Below are 16713 nucleotides of genomic sequence, written 5' to 3' on the forward strand. Positions count from 1 at the left end.
TTTACATTGCTCACACCGTGCTCCATTAGGTATTCACTACCAGGGCAATGTGACTTTTCACACCAGCTCTCTGCATGCACTGCCCTGCAGACTAGGCTGGATAAAGCCTCTCCCCAAACCCAGCTGTCTGGACATACACCCCCCCCCCCCCCCCCAACCTTCCCCTCCCCTTCACATCAGCCAAGCCAAGGATTCCTCTCTCCCTCCCTCTTTCTTTTTCCACCCCTCCCGCCTTCAGCGCAGACCCAAGATGCAGGCTCCTGCCGAGGGAAAGTGCTCCTTGGAATCATCACCGCAGACCCCGCTGCGAAAGTGCAGTGGAGGAGAGAGGAAAAGCATTGGCAGCCAACCTCCTGCGGCTGAGGGCTTCGCAAGCAGGGCAATGGCTTCAGGCTCTCAGAGCTTCTCTCTCACCTTTCTCCAGGGCGTGGGATCTGCCTTCTTCATCCTTCAGATCATCTCTGTTCAGGCTGATGGTGAGTTCCCTTTCAGTGCGGGCTGGGGTTGCTGTGGCTGGAATGAGAGCTGTCTGTTGAAATGTGTTCTTGCATTAAAAAAAAAACCCAAACCAACAAACCCAAACTTCTTTTTTTTTTTTTTCATAAGAAACTTAAATACACGCCCAAGTTTGGGTTAGGAAATGTCTGATTCAGAGCGTTTCGAGACTCTGCAAATACCCTGGGGTTAAGCAGAGAAAGGAAATAAGACCCCAGAAGGATAAGATTATTTTATTACAACAAACTGACAGGAGAGTGGACTTTTCCAGAGGAAATAAGAATAATGGGGCAAAGCCAGAACACAAATTAGAAGACTCAGCTATGTTTTAGGGGAGCTCTCTTTATAATTAGAAGTATGTTTTCCCCAAAGCACTTCCCCATCTGCCCGCTTCAGATGCCCCCCAACAGCCATTTATACAGGCAGGTATTTGAGGAGGGAAGACAAGAAGTCAAGGGCTTTTGTAACCTTTTCTGCTCAGTACCACACACGCTGAAGGTGACTGCTCACCTTTCTGCACATGAGTTTCATCTGCACTTCACTGCCGAGGGATGGGATCAGGACATGGATTTGATTGAAGCACCAGCTACCGCTTACTCTGAAAAGGGACCTTAGCCTTGACAACAATCCTGAATAGCTGCAAGTTTCCAGTAGCCTTTTAATGATTGAGGCTGTAGTAATGATGACCAACTTGCCTCAGCAAAAACACGGTTTCTCTTTGAGACAACTGTGTCTTTTCCCTGGGAGAGCAATGCTGAATGGCCACTTCTTCTCCACTCTCACAGCTGCGATAGATTTATGCCTGGTCTCATGGTGTTTTTACTTCAATGCACTAATCCTTTACCGTCCGTGTCTGCTGCATTAGTCCAGAGATCTTAAACATTATGGGGCAGTGTAATGCCCTCTTTTCTTTTCTCTTAAACCAAAATTAATGTCAGCTGATGAGAAAGTATGGCAAAGGAAAGGGGGAAAGTGAATCTTGCCTCTATGTTTCTATCACCTTGCTTAAAATACCCTTTATAGAAGAGAACCCTGTCTTATAAATGTGAAGAAAATTGCTTTTCATTAAGAATAAAGGGAAATGAATGGGTCGGGCAACTGTGCTGTGTTGCAGGAGCAAAACTGTGACTCTGCTCTTAGGAAATCCTCCTTCCCTAGCAAAATGCCTCTGAAATGAACTAAAAAAGCAATGCATACCCATGAAAGAGTGCTCCCACTGAACATAGGTAGGGACAGGACAGGAATAAGGAATTTCTCTTGCTAATAATGTTACATCTGAAGAATTTCCTTACCTTTTCAAGAGCACAGACCAATTTGTATTGCTTCTATAGGATTAATGGCATATTCTTGGCTCCTAAACAGCCATCCTCTAAAAGAGAAAGCAAAAAGTATGCTGGAGATCGCCTTATGTCAGAGATCATTACAGTTTTTAGTTGTCATTCAACAGTTTGTTCATATTGAATTCACACATGGTACAGCAATTTTAAGAAGTAAGGGTTAGAATCTCTGAAGTGCATTACAGTTGTAGATCCTCACTGTAATAGTGTGCTTTCCATTTTCATTTAACTTTTAAGTATCAATGTGAAAAATGTGCAAGTCCTCATTAACATGCTCGTCAGTGTGTTTTCCTAATATGAATATTCCAGCAGACAGCTGTAACACTGTCCTATAAACTACCTGGCTTATTATACATTGACACAGAAGAGAACACGATGTGAACTTTAAAATTTCCCACTACGTGTACTTTACATGTTTAAGATCTGAGAGTATGAAACAGGGCTAATGTGTTCTTTTAGAACAGATTCTGGCCTGATCCAGACAGGAAACCACCTTCTCATGTGTTCAAGTTGTAGGTGAAAAGACAATTGTGCTACTCTAATACATGCAAATCTGTCTTAAGTGCCAGAGGACCATCCTGGGTGACACATGTATGTGTGTATGTGTTAGTTTTAACTCAAACTAAGTGGCTGTTTTGCAATCTGCTGAAGGGATTTTGAATTCACCTCGTAAAAACCCTGTGAAATTCAGACTGGCCCCTGTTAGAGGCAAACCTCTGAAGCTGATTGCAATGTATTTCCCTAAGGAAGACTTAACTTTATTATCAGCTCGCATACAAATAATGACAGAGAGCAGGCAATGAAACTGGAGACCATCAAGGTCTGGTGAAGATGTAAAACCTCAAAGCTTAACTGATCTCTTTTGCCTAGTATTTGCCACAGCACATATTGCTGTAGTGCACATAGACTCCAGAAAGACCAACGTAAGTAAAGACCAACCAAGGTAAACGCTGAAATAAAAGGTGGCTTTGTTTCATTTTGCAAGTTTTTTACCATTGAAAGATGCTTGCTTATAGCTATTTAGGTTGGGGTCAGATGGACAGAAGGCTTCTCAAGGGCTTGTTCTTGCTCTGACATACCGTGGGGTGCCATTAGTTTTAGTGCAGTTACTGGAGGATAATACAGGTTGTCGTGATGGGTCTCAGTTATATCCATGCAAATGCAGGCTTTTTAAGCTCTTTGCATTTGCACTGGATTAGGAAAACAAGGATGCAGCTTCTTGTATCCTGCACAGGAATCATCTCTGCTTCCTTCTTGTACTTTCTGACTCACTCTTTTGTCTTTTCACAGCTGCTAAAATACCCGTAAGTGTGAACCACATGTTTCTGCAGAGTACTTGCTCTGAGACTCAGCATGTCAGGAGAGAATGATGGCCATTTATCTGCCTTATTGAGACACTCTTGATTTGAATAAATGTGCTAATTGCAAACTTCACTCATTGTTCCAAAGTGGAGTTGGTCAGCTGCCTGAATTTGGGTTCTATGGTAGATGTATAGATCAAGGCAGTCAACTGGTAGTGACCATGTAGAGTGACTGCAGAGGTTGCAGATGGAAGGCTCCTGAATGCAGAAAGCTAGGCACAATTAAGTGAGGATCTGAAGTACATACTTCTGACCTAGAACCAGACATGTCTGATGTCAAAGATAGGGAAAAAAAATCCTACTATACTCTTTCCTTTAGCTTGCTTTGCACCTTTTCTGGTAAGGGAGAAGAAAAAAGTGTACTTCTTCTGTCTGGACACTTGCATTTGAGCAGCAGGTGTGTAAGGACTGGAGGCTCCCACCTGCAAATAGCATCTACTCTTTTATGATGCAAAAACAAACACGTAAACAATCCCAACTATTTGATCCTAAAGCATGAAGTAAAAATAAAGTTTAAGGTCAACCTGCATTTAGCTGAGGAGGAGCTAACAGGTGACCTCCCAGTTTTGCTGTTTTCCTGATGATGTAATATTGCACGTACTTTGAATCGAACATGACACCATTACTTTAGCCTCTCACAGCAATAAACTCTACATTCATGAATGAGCAGCAGAACTGGTAATTACCCAAATCTCTGCTTGTAATTGTACAGATTTACTGGAAATTACCATTACAATCAAGGCTTTTGTTACACACAGCCATTGAAATGAAGATTATATTGCTCTTGAAGTACAGAAGTGAGCTGCCCTTCCTCTGCTCTCTTTTACCTCAATTGGAAGTTTTTAACATTTAAGTAAAAATAAATTAGGCTCCTCATTCGCCCATCTTTCACCACATTTATTATCTATCAGTTCAGATAGAACTGATTAGGTTCTGTCCTTCGGTCTAGTATCATGTCATGAGACCAGCACAATGGCCGTGCCTTTCAAAGTGCTTTCATTTTGTATTTGTGGAGACATTTGTATTTCAAAGTGTATTTGGCTATGCAGTTCTAGGTTTCTTCAAGCATGATGCGAATCCTGCTGAAGACATGAAGAACTCTGAACTAATTTCAGTGAGCTTTGAACCGTGCCTGGATGCTGCCGGAGAATTTCTTGTTGTATCTGTTACTGTAGTAGAATAAATTAGCCAAATTCTGTTGTCTTGGTAACAGAGAAAATTCTGCTAATTCCACTAAGACTCCTAAAAGTATGAAGAAACAGGGCTTGCACTGCTTTTATTCTTGAAGAGTCCCTTTTTGTGCGCTTCCATGTATCTGATTGTGGAAAGCTCTTCGGTCTCAAACGCATCAAAAGGTCCAGTTGTTAGAAGCTGAGTTTTGCAGGATTTGAAACTGGAAGTAAGGCGGAGTGAAAGTCATGAACCATTGGAACAGTTGCTACAAAGCGTGCTGCAAATTCTCCGTTACTTGGAGTCACAGAATCATGACTGGATGCCTTCTGAAAAGACATGCTCCAGTTCGACCGTGAGGTTTTGGACGCGATGGTGGAATTACTGGGGGAAATCCACAGCCTGGTTATGCAGGAATTAAACAAGGTGATTGATAAAAACTAATCCTAGAAACCCTGAGATCTGTGCTTCTATGGGTATGTTTTCAATCAGAATATACTGGGGTTAAGTAAAAGCTATGCTCCCCTAGTGCTTGATTACACAGTTTTAGTGCCAAACAATAATAAAAGTATTTAAAATACGTATTTATAGAAATACATAAAAAATAGAATAAATCTCTTGTAATAATAGTGATCAGGTGGTGGTAGAGGCCAGAGATACAATACAGGCTACTTATTAAAGAAAGACTCATTTCAAGTGTGCATTTCTCTTCAGAGCTATGAATCCAGCTGTTAATTAACAGTTGGAAGAACTGTGTTTCACCATTTATGTCTTACCATGGAAGTTAAAACTTTTCTACTGTTTTCAAAGGGAAACCTGAAGAAACTTACTGTAACAAGGACATTTTTCGTTCTGAACCTGCTGAGCTCAAGATGTGCATTAAGTCTCCTGAGAGACCACTTTGCATGGATTTTTAGCTTGATCTTGAAACCAAGGGGACTGGCTTTATTTAAGAAGGCTTCAGAAAAGTGCTTAGCATTTTGGGAACAAATTTCCACAGCACCTGCCCCATCCTCACATTATGGGAAATGTGTTACAGGATAGGAAGGAAGGGAGAGAGCTGGGAGGGAGCTCAAACGTGGTGGCTTTTCAAAGGCATACTACGTTCTTCACACAAATAAATAAGCACAAAGACATGATCGTTCCTCCTGTGCCTTACAGAAATATGGAACAGTCTCCTATTTGAAATTGCATATTTAAAACAGAATGACAATTGATGCTATCTCAGAGAGAAAACTGATTTCAACTCCTCCACACCGCCATAATGTGCTAGAGAGAAAGGAGATACCAGGGGATACCATTTGAACTTTTCACAACCCCAGTACCCAAGATGACTGTGATATCAAGTATGTGATATTTTTTTAAACCCTTTCATTAAAACTTGCAGTAATAAAAATTACACAAATATTTAACAAGGATCCTTAGACCTCCAGCTTGAAAATGACAGCATTTTTGTGATGGAAAGTCAGAAAAATTCAGTACATTAATATCTCAAGCATGTTAGCCATGCCACTGTAAGATGCAGATTCAGTTCCAGTGTTATAGTCCTATTTATTTAAGGGGATTTCCTGGTTTGATGTACTTCTGTGTTATTCCTTTTACTGTGCTAGCATTTCTCCTTTATTTTCTGCCTGTAAATGCCGCTCTGTAATGTGACACAGCTCAGGATACAGGGATCCAGCTATTCCGTTGGTCAAGTGTCCAATAAGTGAACTGATATTTTCTCAGTAAGAAATTAGGCAATACCAGATGACACAGCTTAAAACTGGGCAGATAGCCACTGAGCATCTAAAGCTTTGGAGAAGATTCTCAGGTTGCTCTGGTAAGCAGGTCAGCCTTCATCATCTGCTTCTGGCTAACCAGAATTTCCTATAAAGCACTCCACTGTAATTTTCCCAGCCAGTAAGTCCTTCCTAGCTTACCCTAAAACCCATTTGTCTACATAATTTGGACATCCCAGATATCTTTTCAAAGGATAAAACTCTGTTTTGAATCAGTATCTTTGTAGTTTCTAGTAGAAAAGTAATTTATCTTAAGTGCTGGCAAACACAGAACAGTAGTTAAGGAATCTCAATCCTCAGTCTTGGCTAGCTAAAATCCTCTAAAAATGTAATTGTTATTTACTGGTTCAAACACTAAATGATTACCTTAATTTCTTCTAATTATATCTAGATGGAACTCAATCATTAATGATTTTCCTTTTTTAAAGTCTTCTCTCTGAAATACTGATAGATGGGAAATCAGGGTTACTGCCATGTCAAGGTAACATGATTGAAGTCAGATGCTACACAAACTTGCCCTGTATCCCTTTGATGATGCATCTCAATCCTGACAGTCAAATGGTGAAATGTGGAACGTGATGCATTACCCTGCATCCCTGCTTACCTTCACAAACAAAAGTTGTTTCATAACTTAAGAATGGTTGTTTAAAACCATCATATTTCTGCTTGTATTATCTTTCTGCCTACACCATGTGTACTTTACTCCATCTATTCATGGGTTTGGGAACAGCAGCCTTTGTTAGTTGCAGGTGCATTATTTAGGACATTTTGCAAAGAACCCTGCTATTTTGGTACTTGGGACTTTAGGGGCTTGCTTTTTTTCACTGCTCTATGTAAACTCTCCTGTCCTACTTACAGTTCACGGTTTTATTTATCGTTGAGAATCAAGAGACAATGTAGTCCTGTGGTCAGGACACCCATCTGTGCTTCTGCATTGCAATTCCTTGTTCAGCTACTGTTAACTCCCTGAGAAAGTCACTCTGGATTTCTGTCCCTTCTCATCACTGCTTGAATGCTTATTTAAATTGCTATCTGCCCAAGCCAGGACAACTTCCTACTGGATGGCACAGAATTCCCACTGAAGTAGGAATCTTCAGGACCAATCTGTGCTAAGCAGATAATGCAAACACAAATGACATGTTAACTTGACAGAAACTTCACGTTTGTGGCTGTAAGGACTGTCATTGTTCAAGCGGGTTAAACCGGGCACAGGTGGGAGCAGAAAGCTGTCAGGGACAGAGCTGTGTCAGTTCCTTGTATTTAGGATTTAATTCAGATTTATTAATTGGTTGTAATAATATGTGGTAGGGGTGGCACTTGGTACAGAATCAGGCTGAATCAGTCTGAAGGATTCGTGATACTGGTCAATATATCCTATGAGTGTGAAGTTAGCTACATAGTGAACACTTGCTATGTGCTGGAAGCTATGCATTCATATACCCACTACCACTAATCTACTTTTGAAACAAGACATAAGTGTTTCCAGGCATTTACTGACTGAATAGTGTTTAAAAGTTGTCTTCCTGCACCTGCAAGCAGCCTCAATCTGTACCTTTGCAATCTGGAAGGTATTCTGAGGGATGCTACCTTCAGAAAGAAGATACAGCCATCTAAGTGTCAGCACTGTAAACTTTATGTATTTCCTTTTCTGGAGAGATCCAGCTAATGTGTTTATTCCATAACGCAGTAACTTCTCAAGCTTAATTGCCAAAACCCCAACTGCCCTGTTCCCATTTGCCAAAACCTCCGACTTTCACCCTTACAGCTTTCAGTGTTGAAGTAAAACAAACTGAACTAAAAATACAAGTAACACAAGAAAGAGTTTTGCTAAATACGTCCTCCTGCTCATTCAAAAAAGCCCTCTATTAAGAAAACCAAGAAAATCTATCTTTCCAGAAAGATATGAAAACAAAGGGCCTTTCCGGTGTCATTTAGGCACAAGTTGCCATAGAATTACACCATTTAGATTTTAGAGAATAGGTATCAATCTGTTTCTGACATGGAAGCCTGAATTGCAATACTGCCTTTTAGATTGGTACTTAATTTATAGATGTAGTTGTTAGAAATGTAACTGTAAAATGCTTAGTAATGAATTCCAGGGTTATAGCCTACAGGAGATGTTCTGGCTTTGACTGTATGTGTGCATATGAGGTAGCGCCATGCTTTCTCTCTCCAGATCTTGAGCACAGACCTATAGAGGCAAGACTAACTTCTCATATGAGATAGGAATGAATAGAGGCTTAGCGATATTTGCTCTCCTGTTGAAAAAAAACTAAAAGAAAAGTTAAGACAAAGGTACTTACAGTCTTGATAAAATTATTCATTCCAAGAAGTAGGATGCTCTTAAAATGAACTCGGTAAAAAGCCAGAAAACTTCATTTGGTAATAATCTGCAATACTTCTGTTGAATATGAGATGGGTACAATGCCATGACATGTCCTTTCTTGGTGCTGCAGGGAAAGTGTTTGCACTTGAGTCCAAGAACAACTCTCAGGGTCTGGATTTAGCTGAAGCTAAGAAAGCTTGCGTTGACCTGAATGCTCGCTTAGCAACTGCAGAAGAACTGAAAAGGGCTGTTCTGGACTGTTCTTTCGCTGGCTGCTCCACGGGATGGCTCGACGGTGGCTCTGCTGGGTAAGGACAACAGCCTAACCCCTCCTGAGTCCTCCTTCACTAAGAGTATTGAACACTGGCTGTTCAAGCACCATGCCATAGAGCTAAACATTCCACTCTCCACACAGAATCCATTTTGTACAGCTAATATTGCAGGGACACAAATATGTATCAGACTCTCACACATTTCACACATCTGAAGCAATTTTCTCGTCCTCTTTCTTTCTGAATTATGTTCAGAATTCCTTCTGAATTATGTTCCTTTTCACCTGGCCTGTAGCAGGGTGCTGAGCCCTAAAGGAGCTTGCAGGCTGAGGGCACAGTGCTGGTGTTAGTGTCAGTACCCCCACTGACTCAGTTACATCCTACTCCGTAAGAAGCTCAGCAAACTGCGCTTCTCATGGAAACCACATACCTGTCACAGGCATTTGCACATGTCTGAACAGACAATAGGCATGTTCGGATAGGTATGACTTTAGATGTACTTGACTGTGATAATGCACATGTGGTAGAGAGGTTGTGGAGGAAGCTCTCCAGGGAACTGATGTTGTCACTTGATGTGCTGAACTGTATTAGTTGAGGTGCTCATCTCTTCTGAGGTTGAAGTCTTCATAGCACACCTCAGGAACACATTGATAGGCTTCAGACAAAGAAAGAGACCAAACCACAGGAAATTAAATGAAAAATGAAACAAACAGCAAATGGAGGAGCTGAGGGTTAGCAGGAATGTCTTATGTCACTGAAGCTGGGACCATGCAGGAATTGCCCAGAAGAAGCATGAGTAGATCTGAAGCCCCATCTCTCTTGGATTTTTCCTTCAGAAGGCTTACCAGCCACAGCCTTTCTTCCTCTTGAGATGCTGTACCAAGTTCCCATGAGTTAGAGGGCAATATCTAATCTCTGTCCATATTCAGTGGTGATAAGGTTTTGTTTTACCAAGACACTCTTTCCAAGTTCCTGAACTTTACTGTATGATTGGATTTTGTGGCAGCTGTCAGTTATTTAAGCAAGCATTGTTGTTCGCCTATTTTTAGTGATAAAGTTTCCAAAGGACAGAAAAGTGCTACTCTTAATGAAAGGTGATATTTAAAGAACACCAAGCAAACCCAACAAGTTTCAGAGATCCTTTTTTTTGGTTATCCCAGGTGAAAAACTATTTGAACATTTATTTGTACGTACCTTTGGTCTTTAAACCAACCCAGGAACCCCTCAGGGTGTAAGGCAGTGATCTAAACCCTAAGGTTGTTTTTCCCTAAGCCAGTTGCAGAGAAGTCAAGCTCAGAAAGATACAGAAGTAGTGGAAATTATTCCCAAACCAAAGGACTCTCCCTGGGCACACCTGGGGTTATTTATATTGATGGACCTCCACATCTTTGAATGAGAAGTGATCTCCCCAAGTCTGCCAGGTCCAAAACTGTTTAGGACTGTTCAGGTTAAAGCTAAAGCCTTGGATTCTTCCCAGCAGCTGACTGGTATCCAGTGCAGATCACAAGAGCTTTAGTCTAGTATTCCCCCATATCCTCTTGGACCGTGTACATCAGAAAGGAGATGAATAGGAGGGAACATGATAAAAGGAGTTCCTAATTTCAGGAAGAATGCAGTTTGGTTTATTTGTTTGATGCCTGGAAAGTATCCTAATCTTTTCCCCGAGGAAAAATGGATTAGACATTGGCAGTAGAAGTAAACACAAACAAGTTATGTGAGCGAATTCATTATAGTGCTGCAGATTTGCTGACATAAGACTTAAAACTGAACAAGAGCTCTAGCAGAGATGGAAGGGCTTTTTTACCCCTAGATCAATTTTCCAGCACAAGTCAGTGATTTGTTCACTTCTGATGGCTATTTTATGATCCTAGTGAATAAGTACAATCCCACTCCTAGTAAATACGTGCATCACTGTTGGCTGTTGTGCCATTATTATTATTTTTGCAGCCAAATCAGGGCCTGGAAACCCATGAGAGTTTCTCCAGACACATCACTGTGCCTCCGTTGGACTGAGTCAGTGTGATCATGTTTATACTGCCTGCTCTCTGGGCTATACCTCTTATATGGGCAAAGAAGAGAATTTGTTCTGAAGAACCAGCCCAGTTTGGGTGACTGTCAAATTTCTGATGACTTGTACGTAAATATGGGTCTATTTGTAAGTATGCAAAGATTTTGAGGTTATAATGGGACATCCTCTGTTGGATCCAATGAGGTCGTGCTGCCCAGCTCACTGCAACGTACTTGTTACTGACCCACTGCGGTGAGTGTTGCTTCCTTAGCTGGTAGAGGTGCTCATCTCTTCTCTAAGTTAGAACTGAACAGGGGGAGCACACAGCTAATAGTTAGGGTGTTAAAAAGCATCATTCTGCAGAGAGTGGTGCTGGTGGAAGCAGACAGCAATCTGCTGGTGGAGATGCTCATGTTGAGCTCTCTAGCTCATTTCAGTCCCTGCAAACTGGGCTAGCCCAAGCATCAGGTCTCAACAAATATGATTCAGTTCAACTAACGTAGGATGGAAATTGCTTAAATAAATAGAACCCTGCCAGCCAGTCCAAAGAGACAATAAACTGGGTGGGTTTGTGGTTTGAGCAGCCTGGGACAGAACCTCTTCCACAGGGGTAAGGGGATGGCTTTGTCTTCCACTTCCAGTTGTTCAGACCAACCCAATGCAAGGTTCAGGGCTGTTTGTACAGGAGGTCGCTGACAGGTCCAAGGGCTTGGGAACTTTTAAAGAAGAGCCACTGACAAGTCAATAGGGGTAAGAGGATAACTTCCAGCAGCCCAGAAGAACACCATTTACAAGTCAGTCCTGACGTGTAACTTATAAAGCATAACACATTGTTACATTCCAGGAAATGAAATGTCATTAGGCAGGTCTCGCTTGTCAGATGAGCCCTAATAGCTATTTATACTAAAAATCACATTCTTAGGACTTATTTGCATGTCAGACAAGTGAGTCAGTCAAACCAGCAAGCGATTTGCCAGAATCTAAATGAAAAAAGGTGGCAGAGTTCTCTGCTATCTTTTGAATTCAGATGTTTTACTGGAAAACCTTGTGTCAAGTCCTCCAGCACTGGGCAGCAGATCTCTTAGGGTCTTCTGTTCATTTCTAAGGCTTTTGAGATTTGCAAAGTGAACATGACCCAATTTTTCATATGATTTAATATTCTGTGCAGAGAATGTTAGAAAGCAGCTATTTGTTTTAGAAATTGCAATCAACGACTGTAATCAACAGCTTGTACTGAGATATTCATAGCAAATTTATGAATCTCCATCACTTTCCTAGGACTGAAAAGCTTTTTCCCACTGCTTATTTGTCTACAAAAGAATGAAGTCATGTATCCCTTCTATAAGGGACTTGAAGCCCTGCATAGACTTTCTGTTCTGTGATAGACCTCCTGCAGGGCTGTCAACCCATTCCTTTGTATGAAATTACCCTGGGCTGGTTCCTACCCAGTCCCTGGAGGATTTATTTCGGAGGGGATAACTCTGGAGTAAGCAAGCAGTCAGCTAGAATAAGCCTTGCTGTGGGAGTCAGAAGACTGGAGTTCTTTTCTTGGCTGACCACAGACCAGATGTTTGCTAGGAAAATTACTTCATCTTTATTTTTCCTCCCTTTTGTTAGTTCTTTAGGTTTTGCACTGAATCCTATTGAATGCTCCTACAGTGTCAAACACAACGGGGCCCTCACTGCAGATGACACCAGTGGGAAATGTAATAATAAGACTCAGAAATGACATCTCACAAGACTACCTATTTCTTTTTCTGCCTACTGCGTGGGACTTTCCCAGCACCTGGCAGTAGGGTAATAACAGCACATTTCTTGGGAAAGAAAACAGAAATATCCAAGGAATGAATCCAAGGAATATCCAAGGAAACAGCAATCCAAGTCACTAACCCTTGCCAGTCCTCTCATCTGTGTGTGCAAACCCTTGGATTTGTGGCCCCCATGAAATCTGTCCAGGTGTACATGCTGTAACAGGCCCACTTGCTTATTTGCAGAGAAGCAGTCCTAATGATATGTCAGTTTGGCGTGTTCTCTGTTTTATATCAAGGCTGTGGGCTGCTGCCTGATGATAATGCATATGAATTTGCTCCCAGACATGTGTATGAGGTAAGTCGATTAATTCCCTTCAAGAGAAAAATCCAGACACAGCTAACAGGACATGGTCCAATTCAAAATGCTAAAATGGCTTATGAAAATGTCTGAGGAGGTCTTGCACTCTGAAATGCCTTCACATCACAAACCTCCAGTCCCACAGCCCTCACACAGTGTCATGCTCTGCTAGAAGATGACTTTGCCTTCTCACTGGTTCTTGTCAATCATTGCAGAAAGTCTCATACAGAAAAAACACCGAAGTGTTTCAGGAATATGGGTTTCTACATGAAGGTCAGTCAAGAGACTTGAATTTACTGTACAGACATGGCCAGTTTGCTCCAAGGAATGGTATCGCTGAGCAATGTGGACATGAGCCACTTTGCATCAGATTTGCAGGGGATGTGAATCTTGTCTTGGCACAAGCTGGGAGGACAGCATGGGCAAAGTATGACAGCCATGGCCCTTGTGAAACAGACAACCCAAGAACTGAAAATACATTTCTGATGTATTTTCTAGGACAAGCACCCAAAAGACCATCTGTAAAGTGTAGAGTAGCCGTTTACTTAGCTGGGACTCATACCTTCAAATTGTATTTTGACTGGGAGAGGGTTTTTTAACGAACTTTGAGGGCTTTAGCAAAACTTTGGCAAACTTTGGCACAAAAGGTAGGGGCATGCTAGTGAAATCAGTTAATGCTAGAACTCATTGTTAAGACCAAGGAAAATCACAGTATTGAACAGGAAGGTAAGCCTGACTTCAGAGATGGAATAACAGAAACAGAGTTCAATGTAACAGTATTATATGAAGTATTATATATACTAACAGGAATAATAATATATAAAGTATTGTATATACTGATAGGAATTTCTTCCTTAAACTAGCAGTTCAGTTGGAAAAGGCAGACATCCAGCAGCTCCTCCAGGAGAGAGGGGCAGTACTGAAGGACTTGAACAAGGCACTGATGAGACACCCTCCTGCACCAGTACAATGTAATTCTGGGCATCCAAGCTCAGGAGGTATGAGTTCAGACTAGGATCAGTCCAAGAAAGCCCCTCTCTCATCAGCAATGATTGAAGGTGATCACTTTGTTTAGCCTCACAAAATGAAGACAGAAAGGGGTTAAGAAAGACTCTTAGCACGTGCAAAGGAGTGACTAATGCCAGGATTTTAACTTGCCAGTTAGTTCTAATGCGGTTTATTTTCTAATTGTCAAAAGAACTCCACATATTTTGTCCTTTTTAAAGAACCTCTCTAATGTTTTGTTCTATCTGAAAGCCTTTTGTCTAAGAGTTGAGTTTCTTTGTAAACTAATAGCATTAAGCAAATATTTTGGGGGTTTTATTAAGCCCTTGGTAACTAATCAGTAACATCTCTGATGAAAGCCATAAATTAAACTGGAGCCCATAAAATGAAACTGGGTAAAACCAACTTTCTAGTGACACTTGATGTGTCTTTGAGCACCCAACTAGTCCAGGCCAGGAAGCAACACGATTCTCCTCTACATGAACTAAGAACGCTCAAATTATATGTACATAGCAATATTATAGTAAGATGGCTATATAAAATCTTTTATACTAGGCTACAGTATGAAAATCTGCATGAATGGGACATATTTATTTAATGAACAGAGGCCTTACTATTTCAGTAGTCATATGTAAAATTTTAAGCACAAAAGGCTGCATTTTGGTGTATATTTTTAAGACTCTAAAGGATATTGGTTCTGCCCTGGTAAGACCTCCTTTTGACATTTCCAGTGGCAGTATTGCTGTTGGAATGTCTTCATGTCACACTTAGGACCTGCTTTCTTTGGGTCACATCCAGCCAAAATTAGCCTCTATAGTTCCCAGTCAATGGACTTTCCAAAGCTCACCTGTGCTCCCTTCATGACTTTTCGGGGAAATTTTCTTCCCTTTGGTGATTGTGAACATGTCATTTATATGTTTTTCCTCATCAGAGCCAGCTTTATAATTTTCAGTTTCCCAAACTACGGAAGGGAAAGACTAAGAATACAAATCATCTCGTTTGGCTTCCAGACTCCTGCTTTCTTTTTCTCTTACCCAGTTACTGAAACACAAGTGGTGAAGCTGACCCAGGAAAAAAATCAGCATAGGATGCTGAAGATTTATTGTGACTAAGAAAAGTGATGAAGCTTTTACCTTTCTAAATAGGGGAACGTTTGTTATATTATGCTGTGAACCAGACTTCATAGTGCCTCAGATAACACATTGTTGATGATGTTCTGAGTTGAATATATTCATATGCAAGTTCATACTGCTATGAATAAATGTCATAAGACCGCTCTGACTCAGTGTATTTATCGACTCAGACTAGAAAACTTACAATCAACTGGCAGATAAAGTAGTGGCAACTAAACATCCCAGTCCCACATACTGGTTTCTGTGCTGATGGATCACACCATGTCACATAAACTCAGCTGTTAACTCCATATGTTTTAACTTGGTTTACAGAAAAGTTTTCAAGTATTATAAAATTGCTATATAATTATCTTAGAAAGTAGAAGTACCAGTGGATACTACTATAAACAAAATTATAATTTTTATATATATATATATATAATGTGTTTAGTATATATATCTTTATTATACATGCACATATGCAATATATAAAATTAGGTGTCATTACCATGGCTTGATACATCATTATATATTTAATAATATACATTACATAATGGCATATTGTGAAATGAATGCTATTCCTGCCAGCTTTTCTGCTATTTCCTCCTTTGAATGGAAGAATTAGAAGTGCAAAATATACCAATTACTCATTGGTTACATAATATATTAGAAACAATTTAACCAGTGCAAGAGTAAGTTGAAGGCTCCTGGGAAGTCTGGTTCATAGAATCACAGAATAGTTAGGGTTGGAAAGGACCTTAAGATCATCTAGTTCCAACCCCCTGCCGTGGGCAGGGACACCCTACGCTAAATCATATCACCCAAGGCCTCGTCCACCTTCTTGCACTTTATATTACGTTTGCTCATCGTGTGTGAACACGATCAATGCAATATGTGAGCCATGGCACAGGAAAACAATGATCAGTATAGCCAACCTTTGATCTTTCTTTCGGGGTAGGTTCAGAAGAAGGACTGTTAATTGTTCTTAGTTGGATAAGTCATATCATACGGCAGGAATTAAGCTGAGGTTCAACATAGTGCTCTGTGTTTACTCATGTGAGAGGAGAGGAGGCATCATGGAGCAGGTTGTTCTCCTAGGCTGCGTGGCAGTGGACTGAGAAGATTCTCAGTACTTTTTGGCTTGGCTTTTCAAGGAACCAAAGAAGGCACCATCAGACACCCTCCCCCTTTCCATCAGAGAGCAGTGGCTGTTGTCAGCACCACTAAAACCCCTCCTTTCCCCACTATATTTTTGCCTTAATGATAGCATATGGTACTTACAAAGTCTGTAGCAAGTCTGATTTCTATGCCATGATTGTGAGTTGATGGCTGTGGAAGAGTCATTTTCTGGGATGCATAGACGTTTCATGTTTCATGCAGATGTGTATTAAATATAGAGGATTATTATGGATGACCAGTACTCTGAACTCGGTATGTTTCTTCTGAGCAGGTCTACTTTCATGAGAGATCTCCCTAGAAGAAAAAATGAAATAGCATCCATTTCTTAAATACAGGCTACAAAATCATGCATTACACTGCTCTAAGCATCAGATCACAACATATGCTGAGTAATGAGCACGTCTCTTTAAGTTCAGTTATTACATGAAAGCAACCATAACAGGAATAAAATTCCCTGCATGACTACATTCTTCTAAATGCCTGGGTAGGTGGGTATATCCCTAAGAAAAATACCGAGTTTGTGTCATTCTCTCAACTATGATGCATGCCCCAGTGCAA

At 40.8% G+C, this 16713-nt stretch overlaps 1 protein-coding gene across 1 annotated transcript in view; it reads left to right on the top strand.

Moving 5' to 3' along the window:
- Window positions 1-235: 235 nt before the first annotated feature.
- SUSD5 (sushi domain containing 5) overlaps window positions 236-16713 on the top strand; it is a 36817-nt gene continuing 20339 nt past the window's right edge. Inside the window, exons 1-2 of the mRNA XM_057431534.1 lie at window positions 236-476; window positions 8601-8778. Coding sequence (XP_057287517.1) covers window positions 251-476; window positions 8601-8778 — 404 coding nt within the window. The 5' untranslated portion in view covers window positions 236-250. The remainder of the gene's footprint in view (window positions 477-8600; window positions 8779-16713) is intronic.

Source organism: Pezoporus wallicus, unplaced genomic scaffold (genome assembly GCF_028554395.1).
Source record: "Pezoporus wallicus isolate ANWC-B61680 ecotype Strahan unplaced genomic scaffold, APGP_CSIRO_Pwel_v1 scaffold_11491, whole genome shotgun sequence".
Taxonomy (NCBI): domain Eukaryota; kingdom Metazoa; phylum Chordata; class Aves; order Psittaciformes; family Psittacidae; genus Pezoporus; species Pezoporus wallicus.